This window comes from Coffea arabica, chromosome 11e, assembly GCF_036785885.1.
Source record: "Coffea arabica cultivar ET-39 chromosome 11e, Coffea Arabica ET-39 HiFi, whole genome shotgun sequence".
Lineage (NCBI taxonomy): Eukaryota > Viridiplantae > Streptophyta > Magnoliopsida > Gentianales > Rubiaceae > Coffea > Coffea arabica.
The window spans coordinates 44223847-44241981 of NC_092331.1; the positions used below are offsets into that span (position 1 = coordinate 44223847).

The following is an 18135-nucleotide window of genomic DNA, read 5'->3' on the forward strand; positions in this document are numbered from 1 at the left end:
TTGAATTTTTGCAGTTAATTTCGTAGATAACTCATAAGTAACATTGTTCTCAAATTTAAAATTTTCTTGGAACGTGAAGTGTTGTTCTCATAAGTAACATGCTTTATGTTTTAGTTAAAGTGTCCATAGGTGTTGACAATATACTAAGAGTTTCTTTTTTTTTTCTTGGGTATTAATCCTTAAATATATGCTATACAAATGTAATACAAGTTTTTACTAACTAGGTAAGTATTTAAAATTTTCGAATACGCAATATTATGAATTAAATTTGGTTCCCATTTGAAAATTCTAATATATAGCATCAAAATGACACTTCGTTCCAATGCAATATACACCTACACTATATCCCATGCAATGCAAGGTTAACTTGTCCTATTAGATTATTATTGGTTGTTCATTGTTTTAGTAGTGTAACATTATTTAATAGCGAATAAAGAGTAAGAGATGAACCTTTAAATTATAGGAGCCAAGAATCCTAATCCTAAAAATGATAATTATTTTAGGGCAAAACTCAAAATTACTTTCTCGCATTTGTCAAAAGTACAAATCACCTAGAGCCATGACAGCTTCAAACTTCTATTGCTATGTACAAAATTTTCCATGTATATAATGATAATACATAATATTGTCAGTTAAATTAAATTGCTTGTTCTGGTTTTTGAAACCATATATGATGAAGGAAAACATATTAGAGAATACTCAGGAATTCAATGACCAATCATGGCTCCGGTAAACGATGTTTACAGGGCCACCATCACCTAAAAGATGGGTCAAAAGACCTGCTTTAGTGGCATCTAAGTAATTTATTATCCACTTCAGAGTCTCCTTTTCTTGACCAAAATCTGCACTGTACCTGCAGCAGAAAGAAGTTCAAATTACAGCTCAAAAAAAATGTATGCATTTTTTTCAATTTTAGCAATCCAAATAGATGAGAGAAAGAAATTCCACATATTTATCCCTTTAAAAGAGCAGAGAACGTTACACCAGTTACTAAATATTTGCTGTTATAGCATAAGAGTATAGCTGATAGATGGGAGAAAGGAATTCAGATAAATGATCACTTTCCTGTGACTGTTTATACCAGCATGGACAATGTGTACCGGTTGCTAATATTCTAGTGAATTTTTTGTCATTGCCATAATAAGAATTGAAGAGAAAGGAAATCCGAATACTGGTTACTCACCACTTGATTATTCTAGTGAGGTATACAGTCCTTTTGGCCAGATCAACCTGCATAGCATCATCCCTTTGGAAGAACTCCCTTGCTGCATACCTTAACTCGGATTCAACACCTTGAGGAGTGAAAAATTTTACTGCAGGACTTGATTTTGTGCCATTGCAAAGGGCAAAATGACTCGATTGATTGACTTTTGGGAGAGCGAGCTGATAAAGACAAAAGCAATAATTACAATCTTCTTATTGTCCAATTCTTTCAGTAATGGAATACAAAACTTTTTAATAGCACATTGTGGTAATATTTACTAATTATCTTGAAAGAGTCCATAATGCAAATACTTTCCCTCAACAAAGCCCAGTTAATCGAAATATCATGTTTGCCAAGAAAGAGTAAGATAATGTGGAGTTCATTTGTTTTCCGAGTGAAATGCATCTTTCATTCGTTTTCCATCATTGAAGCCTAGATTCTAGCTATCTCTGTAAGCAGACAGATAAAGTGGAAAAGGGATATTTGCCAAGGACATGGAGTGCACAAGGATGTGATGATAGAATGTTGGCATACTAAGGGAACAGCATAAAGTCTAGTTTTTTAACTACATGAAAATCTGTGTCAATTGGCTAAACCAAAAGTCCTAATTTAAAGCCACAGAAAAAGATAATTGACCCATTAGAATGTCTGAGGCATTTTCAGATGCATTGGTGGTTAACAAAAATGGAGAGGAGAATTTATTTACCTCCAGGCGCTTGTCTCCACCGCTGAATGGTTTGACAAGTGAAAAAGGTGCTCTACGATTGCTTCTAAGTATCCCATTCCTTATTGCTGTAAGGGAATAGGGGTAGCCCCCCACAACATACAGGAAATCAGAGAAGTATGACCTTCTATCGATCATTCCTCCAGGATGACCAACCCTTATAACTGCATGTATTGCCATGGCATTGTAAAGGTTCAAAAAGAAGGCCAACTTCTCTTCTGCTGAAAGTGTCAGGATGTTCACTCTCTGGAGATCTTGAACTATATTCACATATCTGCATCCAGATGCATAACCAGTGAATAAGTTTCTATCATGATGATAAACAAACAACATATGGATAAGTGATTATTGTAGATTATACACGAATACAGATTTACCATCATAGACTTATTGTAACAACAGAATATTTTGATAACCTTTCAGTCAGCAAGGACCTTCTAACAAAAGAAAAGAGATGACCCCTTAGTCATCAGTGTAAATCTAGCCCAAACATTTGTAATTGGCAGGAGAATGTTAAATCATCATGTCTGCTGCATATCAAATTTAACCTCAGTTACACCTTTAATGCTATTTTTGACATGAACGTGTTTCATAGCGATGATAATAAATAAAACTCGGTTGCATGTCTTTGTTAAAAAGTTGGTTGCAGAACTTCTCTGCAGCATTTAATGTTTTATCAGCATAATGACTACAAATAAATGGAGCTTTGAGGTAAAGAACAAAGAGGTCCAAGATGTATGGGTTGCAAGCAATGCTGTTTTTCGTGTTTGGGCAGTTCGTGAAGAAAGAGATAAGTAGCAGTGCATTCTAAGACTGTGATAGCAGTAATCTATTATCATGAAAAAGAAAAACAAGTGGCACCAAGAAGCTTGAAACTGCTACTCTTAGCTACTATGATAATAAAATTAAAATTCTTAGACATATAAAAGATGAATTCTTCCAAAGAACAGCACACCCACCAAAAAAAAAGACATTAAAAAAAACACTGATGCTGACCCTAACTGAAATGGGAATATCCAAAAGTCAGATGTCTACAGCTGCAGAAAAACTAGAGATATGTCATCCATCTATTTCCAGGAGGATGCTTACTTCCAGTGTTTATATGTGTTAAGCTGCTTAGGACAGGAAAAATGTGTCATTTGTTATGTCTAGCCAAAGGGGTAAGCATATTTTACCTCCGGAACTCTTCGCTCTTGCTGATGGCCACATAATCAAGACGACAACGATCATCAGAGGCATAAGCCTCTAGTATTGCTGACATTATCCTCATCAACCTCTGGCTTAAGAGGGCAGCATCCTTCGGCTCGCAGTCATTTGTTGCTCCACGGAAATTATAGCATTTTGGAATGAAAGACTCATGCTCAAGGAATCGATAGAAGTGGTGACCATCCTCAAATTCATTTTCCCTGTTAATTTGCCATTAGAGAAAATCATTTTCTATCATATGCAAGTACATTGGACAGTTGATTCCATTATCAGTATAAAAAGATCACAAGCATATCCTTACCCAAAGACATGATGGATGAAGTGCTTTCTTGCCAATTGTTTCCCAATCTCAACCGCCTATATTAATCCAAAATTGGAAGAATATCAATCTACATTGCTCGAATAGTTAAAAAGAATATGATGAAATAAACATATCACAAATGATAGGCATGTTATATATGGTAGAATAACAAATGATGGATTATGTTCTGTGAATGCTTTTCTGTAACACAATAGCCATCTTTGTGTCTTTTACCATGATATATTCCATTCTCTCTCAAGACAGCTAAAAGGGAATTAGATGTCATGAGTTCAAGAAAATATTTCATTGCTGTAATGTTGCAACTAAGAAGCTCCTCAAATCATCATACTGAAACATAAACGTTGAGAAAAGTTTAGACTTCAAACACCAATTTTGTTGTTTACCATAACCTATTTCGGCAAAAATTGCCCTAGTCGAAGTTTTTGTACATGCTTTATTAGATAAACAGGCTAGCATGCCCCTTTAGTATCTAGTAGAAATACAGGAGGCAATGCCATGATTACATGGTTCAACTCATCAGTATGAGAAAACACTATTCAACTTCTTTGTAAGTGTGGAAGCACTGAGTGTTACAATTCAACAGTTGTGTGATGGTGTACATATAAAATGGACAATTTGGTCAAAGGAAAAGAAAAAACAGAAACAGGAAAATGATATAGGTGAATTCAATATGCATTCAATGCGTTTAGCACCAGAGGCAATAAAATCTTGGATTTAAAATGGAGGTTAATAATAAAGTTAAGATGGAAACTCAAATTTTCTCCTTGTATTTTTGAGAAAATTGGTTAAATGCGAAGATGGAAACACAAATTTTGCCCCAAAACTTTTCAGGGAAACTATGTATTTGTCAGCTATATATGTCATTGAAAGTAAATCAATTCATCTCTTTCCCTTTCTTTCCTTAACAACATCAAGTTGTGGATGTTCCCTCAAGGCAACACTTACTAGTTACCATTGCCTAATTTACATTTGAATACAACACCAGCAATGACTTACTACTACAATTCAGCGGTATTCTGCAACAGTAGCCAAATAATGACAAAGAAACTTTTTTTCTTTTATAGAAATAAATAGTAATTATTCTGACATTGCTTTCAGTGGCTGTATATTCTACATTCTGCTACCATTTGATGTTCACTGCATTCTTTGTTATTTTGAAAAGTGAAATGACCCACAGTTGAAGAGTGCATGCATCTGTTGTTGTTATTTTAGTGTCGTCATTTACTTTGTTCGTATCAACATCTATTCTTTTAGCTTCTACACCATCTCCAAATTGTTGAGTCACTTTGGTCTATGTAATCCAATATACAGGGATAGCTTCCATTAGATTTAGGAAAGATCAGCGCCTGCTTAAACAGTAGTTTTCATGGATTTTTTTGTACGTAATCCCAGACCTTATTACTTTGAAACAATCATGACTACATGAAATTGCAAATAATACATAGCGAAGGCCAGTTTCCTTGTGCTTTTTCTTCAAGTTTACAAACTTATAATCAAGAACTAGTTTCCATTTAATTTTAAATTCAAGAAAACAAAACAAGAAGGAAAGAAAATTATCACCAAGCATAGCTTGAAAAAAATGAGAAAGAAACGAAGTAAAAAATTTTGTGCAAAAGGCAAGGAATACTAGAGAAAGAATGTTTGGAGAATGCCATGTTTAGAGCATATTCCAAACATAAATAACAATTACTAGTATAAACCAGCTTTTTTCCCATAAACTGGCAATTATGGCTAATAAATTTGATGTTTCCATGTATTACCTCTAAAGAAAGAAATGTAATGATATTGAGAGATGGCAATGGACAAGTTTGAAAGACTAATCCATCTAGTTTTAACAATTATAAAACTCATGATTCATTACCTAAATTATTAATACACCTTGAGTAATTTCCTCACCTAATCTTTAAGGGAAAAAATATATATAAAAACTTCCTTCCCAACAATCCTAGCTTAAGAAGTTTGTATGTAACTACAAGAAACATGTGCGCTGGATGCTACTTCCATAAACTTATTTTACAAGAAATGATGATAGCATATCAAATGTAGCATTGAACCAAACTTTCCCACTGGGCTACTTAAAATATTGTCGTAACATCTATGTTCTGTTTGAGTTGATTGGATTTGGATTTAAACCCATTATCCCTCATCTTTTAGGTGTTAATTTAAAAATCTAGAATCTATTCTGATGCTTTCAAGTTAAATTTTTCTTTTTTTTCTTGGATAGAAAATAGAATTTCTACTAAACTTCAAATTAATGAAATCATTAACAATAGTATAACAAAGTGTGGTGAATGCTTCGCCAATAAACATAAATTACAAATCAACTTGGCTAAGGGTGAAACATGTTTTGATAAAAACATGAGAAAGAATTTGTGTAAGGCTAAACAATTGATAACTCCAACCGTGATCCAGCAGTCGATACCCCTTGTATGAAATCCAATCCCAAAGCCAAACATGGAATAACTATAAGCTCACTGTTTCTATTCTACCCCTTAATTTAAAATTAACAATAAAAAACAAAGGGTCCGAGTAAAAAACTTGGATTAATAAGAAACAAGTTCTGACTTAATAAATCCCATCTTCATCAAACAAGAATTAAGTCAACTAATCGCACTATTTTCAATACCGTGTGGCATCATTATCATCAGCCCCTTAAAGTCTATGAGGACCAGCACTATGATTTGTGGGACGGCGCCAAACAGGCTTTAACACATATGAAAAACTCCATAGGCTGAAAGCGTTGACACAAACAGCATTGGACCACTTAAAAGAAAACTCTCTATTTACTTTAATTGTAATGGCCAAAACCAATAGTAATTCTTACGTCTCCTCACCATTTCCCAAGTTTAATAATATATGGATTGACATTCCGCCCGTGAACAGGGTATGCTAGGGGAAAAAAAAAACAATAGTAATTCTTCCATTGAATTGACAAATATTTGCAGAAACTCATTCGGTGGTGATCTTTCGTGCTGAAAAATACTGGAGATTTTCAAGAAATTTGGATTACAATCTTTCTTTGCTGGGCAACTTCTGCTTTTGAACTTTTTAAATGATTATAAAAAGCTTACCAATTTATAGTATTTAAGAAGACATTCAATTCATAGGGCCTTGATTTTGCGGTCAGAGTTGAGGTCTTAGAAGTAAATTTTCTAGGTTCAAATTTTAGTAAATGTAAACTTTGTCTAACTTTATGTTAGTTACTTCTACTCATATTAAAAATGGAAAAAAATAAAGTCTAAGAAGACCCGTTATTTCACAATTTTAGACCTATCTAATAGATCTATTACGTATAAAACTCTGTCTAATCAAATAAATTTGAATACTTAAACTTCACCCTCAAAATAAAAAGAGAAAATATTTAAAATTGCATTCCTTTCCGAACATCAATCTGTATTTAAGGATCCATGATTTGAAATTCTTAGACAATATATATGTTCAGCTATTGAGTAAAATTTGAGTGTCTCACATGATACCTAACTGCGAATGGAATATAGCCAAGTAGCTAAGACTCTTCTGGTTGATTAATTGGATATGTCTTATTTGCAATTGTGTACTGCAATATTATATCCTAAGGGTACAGAAACCTTTTCCTTAGCACTAAATTATACCAAATTCTCCAACTAAATTAAGATTTCTAGTCTTTTTAGTGTTATTGTTCCTGGCATATTTATTCAAGAATAGATTAATCCTGCAATCTAAATTCTCCTACCAAATTAAGGTTTCCAGTATTTAGTGTTCTTGTTCTGGAATATTTATTCAATAACAGATTAATCCCACAAAAAGGATAACCAAACATCATCCCCAAATAGGCTCCTTCAAATTCCTTTTCAGCTTTTCGATTTTTCAGCAAGAAAGAAAAACAAAAAACCCATTAAACAGAAAGCAGAAATTGCTTCATAATTGGTACATTCATTGAACCCTTTTGTTTTCTTTGAGGCATATAATTCATTAATCTCAATATTGTGGTTTTTGCTATGATGACTTATCCAAGCCGGTTGTCAACAGACTCAATACTTTTTCTCGATGATCACGGACTCCACCAATAAAAATCAATGTCTTGACTTTGTAAAGATTGAACCCTTCAAATTTCAGACCTAATTAAGCCTTGAACCAAGGAAGACGTTTATTGCTTTCAACAACTTTCAAGGCCAATGGAAACGTTTGTCTCGGCAAGATTTTTGCTTGGTCAAAGTTGACTTTCACATTTTTTTTTCCAAGAAGTAGTATTAGTTATTGAATTTTTCAATACTCAATTGACTAATAGTCCAATATTTGACACAATCAAGATAAAGGTAAAAAGCACATATCTATTGGGAATTTTTGTTTTTGCACTCCTTAAATTACTAACAATATCGGGAGTGTCAATAATAATTATAATTTAAAATTTTGATGCCATAATGTATACTTAAACAAATTATGTGGGACCATGTCTTGCTTATCCACAACAAAATCCAGAGGATATTTTTTTTTATTGGCAATCCACGCAAAATCACCGGGAAATCCATTTAGGGGATTTGAGGGTTGGGATGCCAGTCCAAAATTTTATTAATATTTTAAAAATCATACAAAATCTTAAGGAGGATCAACCAAATTCAGAGGATTCTTTCGAGTGAATCTGTAAATTAATGAATAAAAGGAGCTAAAATAGGTAGATGTAATTTAGCTAAAAGAAAGAATTGAATGGCATCGACTTAACTACGGCGAGTTAATGTGATATACTGGTTTAAAAAATAGAATTAAAATAACTCCATCAATATAAGGGTGAAATCATGATGAAATCAAATAAATGAATGTTATTAGCTTTTTTATGAAGCTGACTAACAATTCCCAATTTTATGTTAAACCTGAAAAAGACATTTAACTTTTCAAAGTTGTCAACATAAGACATGCATGATAGGCTTCAAAATGGATTAATCTTTTTTGTATACCGTCAGTATTAGATAAATAGTGATTATACAAAATTTGAATTTGAATTTCAACTTTTATATATGTATTATAAATTCAACGGTAATAGTGTACACCATCAGTGCATATAACATTTACTCTTTAAAAATATTCTGTCACAACATTAGATCTTAAAAAATTGATAATTATGTGGTAGAAAAAAAAGAGAAATGTTTAAAAGTAATTTTTTTTTTGGGTAAGGAATCTAAAGTAACAATTAAAAGAAAAAGTAATAAATGACCCGACAAAATGATGAACCATGCGATGTTGGGACAAGCATTTATAGAATATGATTTTGGGAAGTACCAAAAAGTTATTACCATATGCTTGAAATGAATGCTTATAAAGAAGGGCGCATGGTTGTTATTATTACTGTTGGCTCTGGACCTTCGGTAAGTGTGACTATACACGTACCTTCAATTAATATATGCTTTCTGTTCTATTCTATAGAAAGGAAAATTTTTTGAGGAGAAATTCAACTTTTTTAGTTTTAGGAGAAATTTAACTTGGTGATGAAAAGAAGAGTAAAATTTTAGATGAAACAGCTGAGAAAATGGGAGTTTTTTTTGTTAATAAATAAAATAGAAAGAATTATTTTTTTGGGTATTATTTGTTGCTGTGATTTCTTTAGGTAGACGAGGCTATGGCAGCAAAATGATGAAAATGACCGATGTAAAGTTTCAACTAAAACTAATCGATTCTTGTTTTGCTAAAACAACCTTGATTTTTGGAAAAAGTGTTGTTTGGCAAAAATAAAATGGTACTTGTTGAAGATTATTTTCAAGGAAAACAAATATGAGAGAATTATATGTGCATTGATTAGATTATTGTATCTAAAAATTAGATGGTGGAATGACAAATTAAAGTACCTCAAACAACGACAATTAGATTGAAGAAATAAAATAAGATTAATCTTTCCTACACTGACAGTGTATATATTGTTAGAATTGGATTAATGATAACTATGCAAATTTTGAATTTAAAATTTAACTTTTATACATATGTCATGAATTCAACGATGAGAGTGTACATACTGTGAATGTATATAAGATTTACTCAATAAAATATAGCTATTCTGAGTAAAAAAGAACATGACCCAAGAAAAAGAAAAAAGAAAAAAGAGAATTCATAAAATACTATAGAGGTACATCAGTAATGGAATAAAAAATCAAATCCAAGATGCTGTTAGTGGTTGAAGTTTGTTGCACTATTTTATGCGCTTATTTAGTTAAGAAAGATATGATTTGGTCAACACCCAATAACTGTCTGGATTTGTCAAAGCTAAAATATCACCAATTAATTTAAAAATGACCTAAAACCTCACCTATATCGAAACTGAAACGGCACAAAAAAAAAAAAAAAACTGCAGATTTATACCTAACCTGCAAATAGATTAGCCTAATTCAACTAGTAGACAATTTGTCAATTTCAAGATTGATGCCAAACAATGTTGTTGTTGTACCTTGAAACTTTCGTCCACGGAACACGATTGTTGTTCACTATATTTTGTCTTTTTCAACGACAAACTTTTTATGGTATGACGGTATCTCATTAACAATTATAATTCTTAGTTCTTGCACAAATGATTAAGCCAGCTAATGCTAAAGTTTATGATATTATGTGTTACTAGTTTGTGCAAAGTACTTCATCTTTGTGATTGGGAAAAAGATTGAGAAATACCAACTCTAAATACTTGATCATTGTTGTCAGTAAATGTAAAGGCATGTTGTTAACGTTAAAACTTCAGAATTTAAAGATTTTGGATTTAAATTTCCGTTCAGGTGAATTTTGAATTAAGAGGGATTAATATTATATCTTCTTCTAATTTAAAGTGCCTCATTATTTTAAACTTCGCTCGTCCATCTCCAATCTTAAATTATCTAGTTTAGGTAAAAAAAAAAAAAGAAAAAAAACTGCTAATAAACACTTAATTATAAACACGTCTAAAATAAAATATTTGAATTCATCCAGCACAAATTGCTTAATAAATTTGGGCGAAGAATTCCATAAGAATTTCATAAGGTTAAAACTTTAGCATGAAAAGCTAATTCAGGTGCTACCTTACCTTATTGGCATTCCTAAGAACGAACCCATTTTATTAACACGTTTCTTTAGTTACTACGTTAGCATAAATTAAACTCACCTTTTGTTGAGTCACGAGTCTGTAAAGCATAAGATGTTAATTTACCAATTAAAGGCCGACCACCATGAGAAATTCTTACATAAACCTAAACTTTTATGCCCAAAAAAGTTCAATTAGCACAACCCATTTATGCCCCCAAAAAAAAATAAAAAATCATCCATTCTAAGCGTGGTACTAAAAATACAAAGTCTATTAACATAAATCCTTCGAATCCCAGACCTTGGCATGTAAATTCAGCAACTTTTATTCAAATAGTGCTGAATAATTATTTTAGAATTAAAAGTCTCACTCTAAATTATCTACATAGATATGTATTTACACGAGTTATAAAATGAAATAAATAAAAAAATTTATAATTTAAATTTTAAAAAATCAAGGCAAGCAAAACATACACGTGGCATTAGCAGCTAGAGTACGTACCTTTCTTCTCCCGCAGTCCAATTGTTGTATCAAAACCTCCACCAGCTCACCGCCAGAGAAACAATTCTTGACAATTTTCATCTTCATCAGACGGTCCTGAATCGGCAATCTTTGCCGTAAAATTCTAACAATCTGCACCATCTCGTCCGCTTGCTCCTCCTTCTCCTCCTCTGGATCATCGAACCCGTACACTGGCGGCTCCGGTGCCTCTGGAGGACACTTTCCGGCCAGCAATTCCTCCATTTTCTTCTCCAATATCCCACTATTCCTCATCGAATTCAACGCCACCAATCCCCCAAATAACTTCTCGTTGAAAAATATTTGTGGGACTGTTGCATTTCCCGTCCTCTCCACCAGTTCGTTCTCCCTCGCCGGGAAAACATCTATATTAATCTCCACGAAGTTAAGATTCTTCGCACGTAAAAATGATCGAACCGCCGTGCAATCTCTACAATTTGATCTCGAAAAGAAACTAATCCGCCCCATCAATTTCTTCTCATGTTGTCCAATCGTCGGTTTCAAGTTCACGATTACTTTCAAACCCGAAAGCTTAAACTCCGTCACATAATTCGTCGCAGGCGCCTGAGTAAACTCCGGCTCCAGCGCCGGTGACGTGTTGTTTTCTTTCAAAGACGATATTCTCTTGGTGATGGCAGCGGAGAGGCTGCTGCTCTTCTCCCGGAAGAATTTACCGATGGCCGGCATGTCGAAGTCGTAGCTTTCCGGCATGGATTTCGCTCTGGGAAGCTCACGGGGCGAGTCGTCGACCGCTGCACCAGGTGGAGCCTCCGGCTTCGGAAGATGGGAATGCGGCCGCTGAACCATATCTAATCCAACGACGTCGTTACTAGCAGAGTCAGAATCAATACCAGCTTTGACTTCTTCACCGTGATCATCGGAATTTAAATTTTTTTCAACGGACTCATAAGTTTCACCGCCATTTGAAAAGTCATTTTTACCCTCGGATGATAATCCATTTTCCTTCACCTCAGAAAATTCTGTCGTCTCTGCAACTTTTCCCTTCTCGGCTCTTTCATCAGGGCGGTCTGCGACGACGTCGTTTTCGGGTGGCTGGTTTAAACTGGGCTGATGGATTTTTGGCTTGTTATCATTGAGAATTCCATTTTCTCCTCTGGTTGATGAATCCAAATCCATTCCTTTGTGAAGAGTTCGGTTGAAGAATTGGGAGGGAAGGGACTGGAAGAATCTAATGAGAGGAGTTTTTGAAAATCTAGAATGAATGGCAGCAAGAAAGAAATGAAACCATTAATAACAAGGGCCGTGGAGAGGAAGGGAAACGACAAAAGAGAGCTGAATTTGAGAGTTTGGAGACAAAAGGGAAGAGAAATGAAAGGCGGTTATATTGGAGGGAATATATTTATGAGAGAGTTGTGAATTGATTCTATTGCTATTAAAGAAGGGAGGAAATGAAGGTAGGAGTTAAGGAAAGGTTGTTATATATATATATGTGTGTTGGTATATTGGGTTAATTCCAATCAAGTTTTCCAAAAATTTGAATATGTATCAATCAAGCTCTCCTATAATTCAAAATTGCTAGTCTGGCACTCTAGTTTTTAGCAATGGGTCGTTTGGGCCCCTCAAAATTTGGCGGGGTGTTTGGTTATGGAGTTTAGCTTCCTTCAAAGGAATCAAGGGTAATGATACCCGCTTAAATTGGGGTGTATGGTTATTATGGCACTACCATTATGGAAATACTCATCTGACAGTTGTATATGTTTCACTATCATAGGTTTAACTCCTTTTTTGGACCAAGCAATACATTTTCCAAGGAAATAAAGGAAAGACATTGCGAAACATTCATCTTCTGAATTTTCTCCTCTTTTTCCTTCGTCAAAATTTCCAAGTTTAGATAAAAAATAAATAAATAAATGGTCAATTCCCATTGTTGTGCGAGAACCAAACACATGTTTTGAAGAGGAAAATTTCTAACAAGTCTACTATCAAGCATGGGTCTTCTCAATTAGGTTTTTCTCTAAATCCAAACGTGATATTGATTCTATATGTGAAATGTTGAAGTCATTTTTTTAGTATATCCTTCTCATTAGGAATTCCCTCTGTTTCATAATTTGGGCAACTTTTTTTTTTTTTTGAAAATTCATCTTATTTTAAAGACATGTGACCTTTATTTTTAAATGAGGTGGTTTTGTGTATACTAACAAGATAATCCTTCAATCCAAAGTTTAATTGGCGACGAGTTTATAAGTATTTGTAGAAAACAACATTTTGAATGGCAAAATAGGAAAGGCATTAATTTATAATATATTCTATTTAAGTAATTATTCTTATTTCAAGACATGGATAATGTGAAGACATGACAGCACTAATAAGATGATTGATTATCAGCTAATTGGGATGAAAATAAAACACTGAAATTAGCAAGGGCTAGCAAACAATTTGTATGGTTTTGTAGGGAGAAATCTGAATATATCTAAATGCATAAAATGCTATGTTGGAAATTTCAAAAAAGGACTTGAGTGAAATTTTTAGAAGATTTGGGGTGCCAATAGGAGATAACGCGTGAACTTGGAAAGGAAAATTAAGGTAAAGAAGAGGTCTTTTTTTTTTTTTTTTGGAAACAATAAGTGGAAAGAAGAGGTCAAATCTCAAAAAGATAATGACGTGTGACAGCGGCGCGGGGTCATCTCAGGAACCGGCCAACTGAAGTTAACGCCTTGCCGCCCTAGCATAATGTGAAAATACCTTCTTCCACCAACTCATATAATGTTTATCAACTTTTTTACAGTATAATCAACACTAAGTTGGTTCGTTTGGTATATTAACATATATTTTGTCTTTCAAAACTTTAGTTATATCTTTTTATTTATGTATATGGGCTTACACCATAAAATTGTAGGCATTGTATCGTATAAGTGTGTTTAGATAGTAGATCATTTGGAAAAATATTGTATTACTTTTTTTATGTGGTGTATGTAAGATAGAAATGCGATTAAAAAATGTATTGATAATGCAAATAAATAAAAATTAACAAATACACTACAATTGAAACAAACCCAAATTAAAATTTATTCAGTTCAATAATTCTTATTAGCCACTAGTTGCGGGGGCTAATGATTAGAAAGTTGACTTTCGTCTAGCAGATTAGGGTTCAAATCTAACTAATAGATTTGGGATAGGAAGCGAATAGGGGAGTGGGGGGAGGTAATAGGAAAATAAAAAATTCTTATCCATAATTCAAATATTAATCTGCTAATTAATTAGCACGGTTATAAACTATGGTGTGGGAGAAAGAATACTTTATAGGCTAGAGAAATGGAATAGTCTTTTTCATGGCACAAGGTTGGGGTCTTGCATTTTTTTTTTCTTCTTGTGCTAGCTTTACTTTTTATAAAGTCATTATAAAAGAGTGATTTTATCAAAAAGCTGTTTAAAAAGCTCATAGATTGGTACTTTTGACACCAAGTTTGATTTTAAAATTTGGAGGAAAATTAGAATTTGTGCTTAAAAGCTACTAACATATTCATTCCATAAAATGGTTCTTCTGTCAAGATTAGTTGCACACAAATACAATCAAGAACAATAGCAACATATGTCAATATCAGCAGCTTCATTAGAACAAACACAAAGCCAAAAAATTAGACGGGTTCAAATATTGTAGTGTGGATTGCCACTTTTGAGTACTGTAATCGGACTAAAATTACAGTGGCTTGATGACTCCATGAAGGGGAAAACAGATTAAAATTTCTAGCTGATTGTATTAAGAGAAAATGTGGTTTTAGACAAAAATTTAACAATTGAAAAATTACATGAAAGGTTCAAATTCACACAAATTTATATTTTTGTATCATAATTAACTTATATAATTTTTGGAGTAAATCTTATATACACTGACAGTGCATATACTATTACCGTTTGATCCATAACACATGTGCAAAAATTGAATTTCAAATTTAAATTTTATATAATTGTCATTTATTCACCATTGACAATAAGTGTAGAAAAGATTAATCCTAATTGTTTAGACCATAATTTAAACAAGTTGTAATGACATACTACATGTTTAAACCTCAGACATCTATCGTAAGTAGCAGCAGTATTGAAACTACATTTGTAACCCTCGAAAAGGCAAAAGCTGTATATTCGGCTTATTCAAAATGTAAAACTGCAACTAGTTGCTGCTTTATTTTGTCTTTTCGGTACATCATCAGTACATATTAGTAATTTTATTTGGATGCAGGCCCCCAACATACAGAAGCTTTTAAAGTTTAACGAGTAAGCAAATTCTAGATGTGATGTGATTAAAGTCCACTGAAGATGGATGTCACATTCTTAGTATTTGACATGTATGAACAAAGTTAGTGAATTAGAATTGAATTTTTCTTTTTTTTCTTCCTTTTAATTTGACACTGTGTTCTTGAGACTAGTGGCAGAATCATGATATAGACACGACCTTAGGTTTGAATCGGAGCCAAATTGGAAATGTACCGGCAATTTGTTGAAACGAGATCATAACTGGCTTCGGACAATTGAAAGTGGGATCGCTATTGTGACTAAAGATTACGGTTCATCAAAAATTAAAACCAGAATAGGAATCGGTGCTTTTAGAACGAGAACTGTCTATTTTAAGAATACTAGTGAGACGGCCCGCGCAATGCGCAGGGAGATTAATATTTCCCGTGTTAATTATTTTTTGTTGTATGAGTTTATTAGTATATATCTCTGTTATTATTTAATTCATGCGGATCATTAGAAAATTATAATTTTTGTTAAATGTTAACTGTTATGAAAAATATAGAATGCATGAAAACAATAATATATAGAATGCATGAGGATAAATTAGAAAATTGTATAAGGTTATTTTGCATTTGGATTAGGATAATTAGAAAATTGTAAAGTGAATCATTTCCAAAGAGTATTAATCATTGTTGACACAAAAAATAGGGGATCCCGAAAGTCAATTAAGCACTTGAACCATAGAACTTGACATTGCTAAAAATTAATCACCACATGTCACAGTAATAAAACCCATTTTTTAAAGTTACTAAAGCCAACAATAGTTTATTAATTGTTTCCTTAATAATTGTGCATTTACAGAGCACTTAACAATTTTATTCCATGTCAAGCCAACAATAATTTATTAATTGTTTCCTCAATAATTGTGCATTTACAGAACATTTATCAATTTTATTTCATGTCACAGTAATAAAAGCCATTTTTAAAGTCACTAAAACCAACAACAATTTATCAATTATTTCCTAGGTAATTTTGCATTTCCAGAACATTTCAAAAGCAAATAATTAACCACAAAAAATCAACCTTCATAGGTTTCACTTTTTACACCATTAATTATGAATTCAGTCAACATGTCCGATAAATGCACCAAAACTATAGCAGTTGTTAAGAAACAAACAGACAATTGATGAAAATGGCCCTAACATCCAATAACAATTGCAGGATAACCGCTTGACAAAAAAAATACTATGCATAGGGCAACTTTTCCTTTTATATTGTTAGATATGTATATCTCTATTACTCACTAAGTTCAATAAATATAGGCCTATTTATTTTTCCATTAATATTAGATCATTAATCCACAGTAAAAGACATGTATTATTACATTATTTTTCAAATTTAGAGTGCTTTAATTTTCAAATGTAAGAAATAATCTAATTAATGTTACATGTTTAAATAAATAATACAAAAAGATTAGCACACAACATCGCTTTTCAATTTATAGCAATTTAGAGCCATTAGAAAAAACAAATATGTTAAAAACTTTGTAATAATTATATATACACTAAACATGGATATATTAGTAAAATAACAAACTAATTATTCTTTTAAAAAGGAAATAGACTCATAATCTAGCACACATAGAAGACAAAAGTAAGCTCATGTTTATAGAATATTATATATTTATAGAATGAAAAGTATAATAATAAAAATAAGGGAATTAAAATTTTTCCAATAATTATATAGACTAAATATGTATATATAGACTAATATATATCCTTCTAATTGTACGTTTGAAAAAACTATAGAATTAGAAACCATTTTTAGTTGAAACCTATGGCATCTTAAACGATTTTGCTTACTTATATGATGACAATGTTGGACTTGTTATTTTTTCCCTCTGGCTCAAGAATTACAGCATAACCGCTTGACCAAAATGAAATTATTCATTATCCAACTCTCCCTTTTATATATTTAGATATTGGGCAACCCCTTTTTTCTTTTAAATGCTTTTATGAGCATAAAAAACAAGTGGGTTTGAAGATGACAGTGAAATTGTGAAGACAATTTTGGTTAAAGATTGAGAGACAAATTATGTTCTACTGAATTGTGACATTTGAGAAATGAAAACAAATAAAGTGAATTCAAGATTGATTTATGTATTGCTACATATTTTCCTTGGCAAATCGATAATCCAAAATATAAGAACTATCTTTCTGGAAATCATTTTACTTACCTTACTATTTTCCATTATTAACCAATCCATCAAGAATTCAGCATTTCTAAGGAATTTACTTTTTTTTTTTTCCAGAAACGATAGATTAATTTATTTCTACGAATAGAGAAAATACAATATATGAGCAAAGGCTCAAGTTGTGATTTACAAAGGTGTACTGAGACACCGAGGATCAACGAACTTCTAAGGAATTTACTTACCGAACCAAAAAGCTTCGATACAGAAGCAGTAATTGCAAAGCCAATAGCGTACAAAAAAATCATTAGAAAAGCCAACAAAGTTGCCCATAATTACCAAATAATCACTTGACAATTGCCCTCAAAGTTGCTGAAAATTACGTGATAACCGCCTGACCAAAATTTCAATGTTCATAACCCAACTCTCGCTTTTATATTATAGATATATCATATATATGTGTATCCATATATTATAGGTATATCTTTATTATACTGTTAGAGTATACATTAGTAGGTCTACATACATCTTCTATATGTAAAATTTGATGTTCAAATTCAAATTAAAGTAATGTGATCTGCATCTAAATCTGACATTAAATACATTGACTGTGTAGAACAGGTTAATTCACACATTATATTTACCAATTTATTGACAAAATTGGGACATTTTTCCTTTTCCATTCCAATTCCATTAAGAAAACTATTTACTTTTTATTTTATTTAAAATGTGAGGTATTCTCTCATAAAATTAGTATCACTTTCTT

General features: G+C 32.4%; 1 protein-coding gene across 1 annotated transcript; it reads right to left on the bottom strand.

Annotated features, from left to right (window-relative positions):
- Positions 1 to 482: 482 nt before the first annotated feature.
- Positions 483 to 12265, bottom strand: LOC113718695 (uncharacterized). The gene is made up of 6 exons (XM_027243588.2): positions 10967 to 12265; positions 3436 to 3491; positions 3104 to 3334; positions 1911 to 2202; positions 1184 to 1383; positions 483 to 853 (listed from the first exon to the last, which is right to left on the bottom strand). Exons 1-6 carry the CDS (start codon positions 12119 to 12121, stop codon positions 700 to 702), a joined length of 2088 nt encoding a protein of 695 aa, XP_027099389.1. The 5' UTR covers positions 12122 to 12265; the 3' UTR covers positions 483 to 699.
- Between the last annotated feature and the right edge of the window lie 5870 nt (positions 12266 to 18135).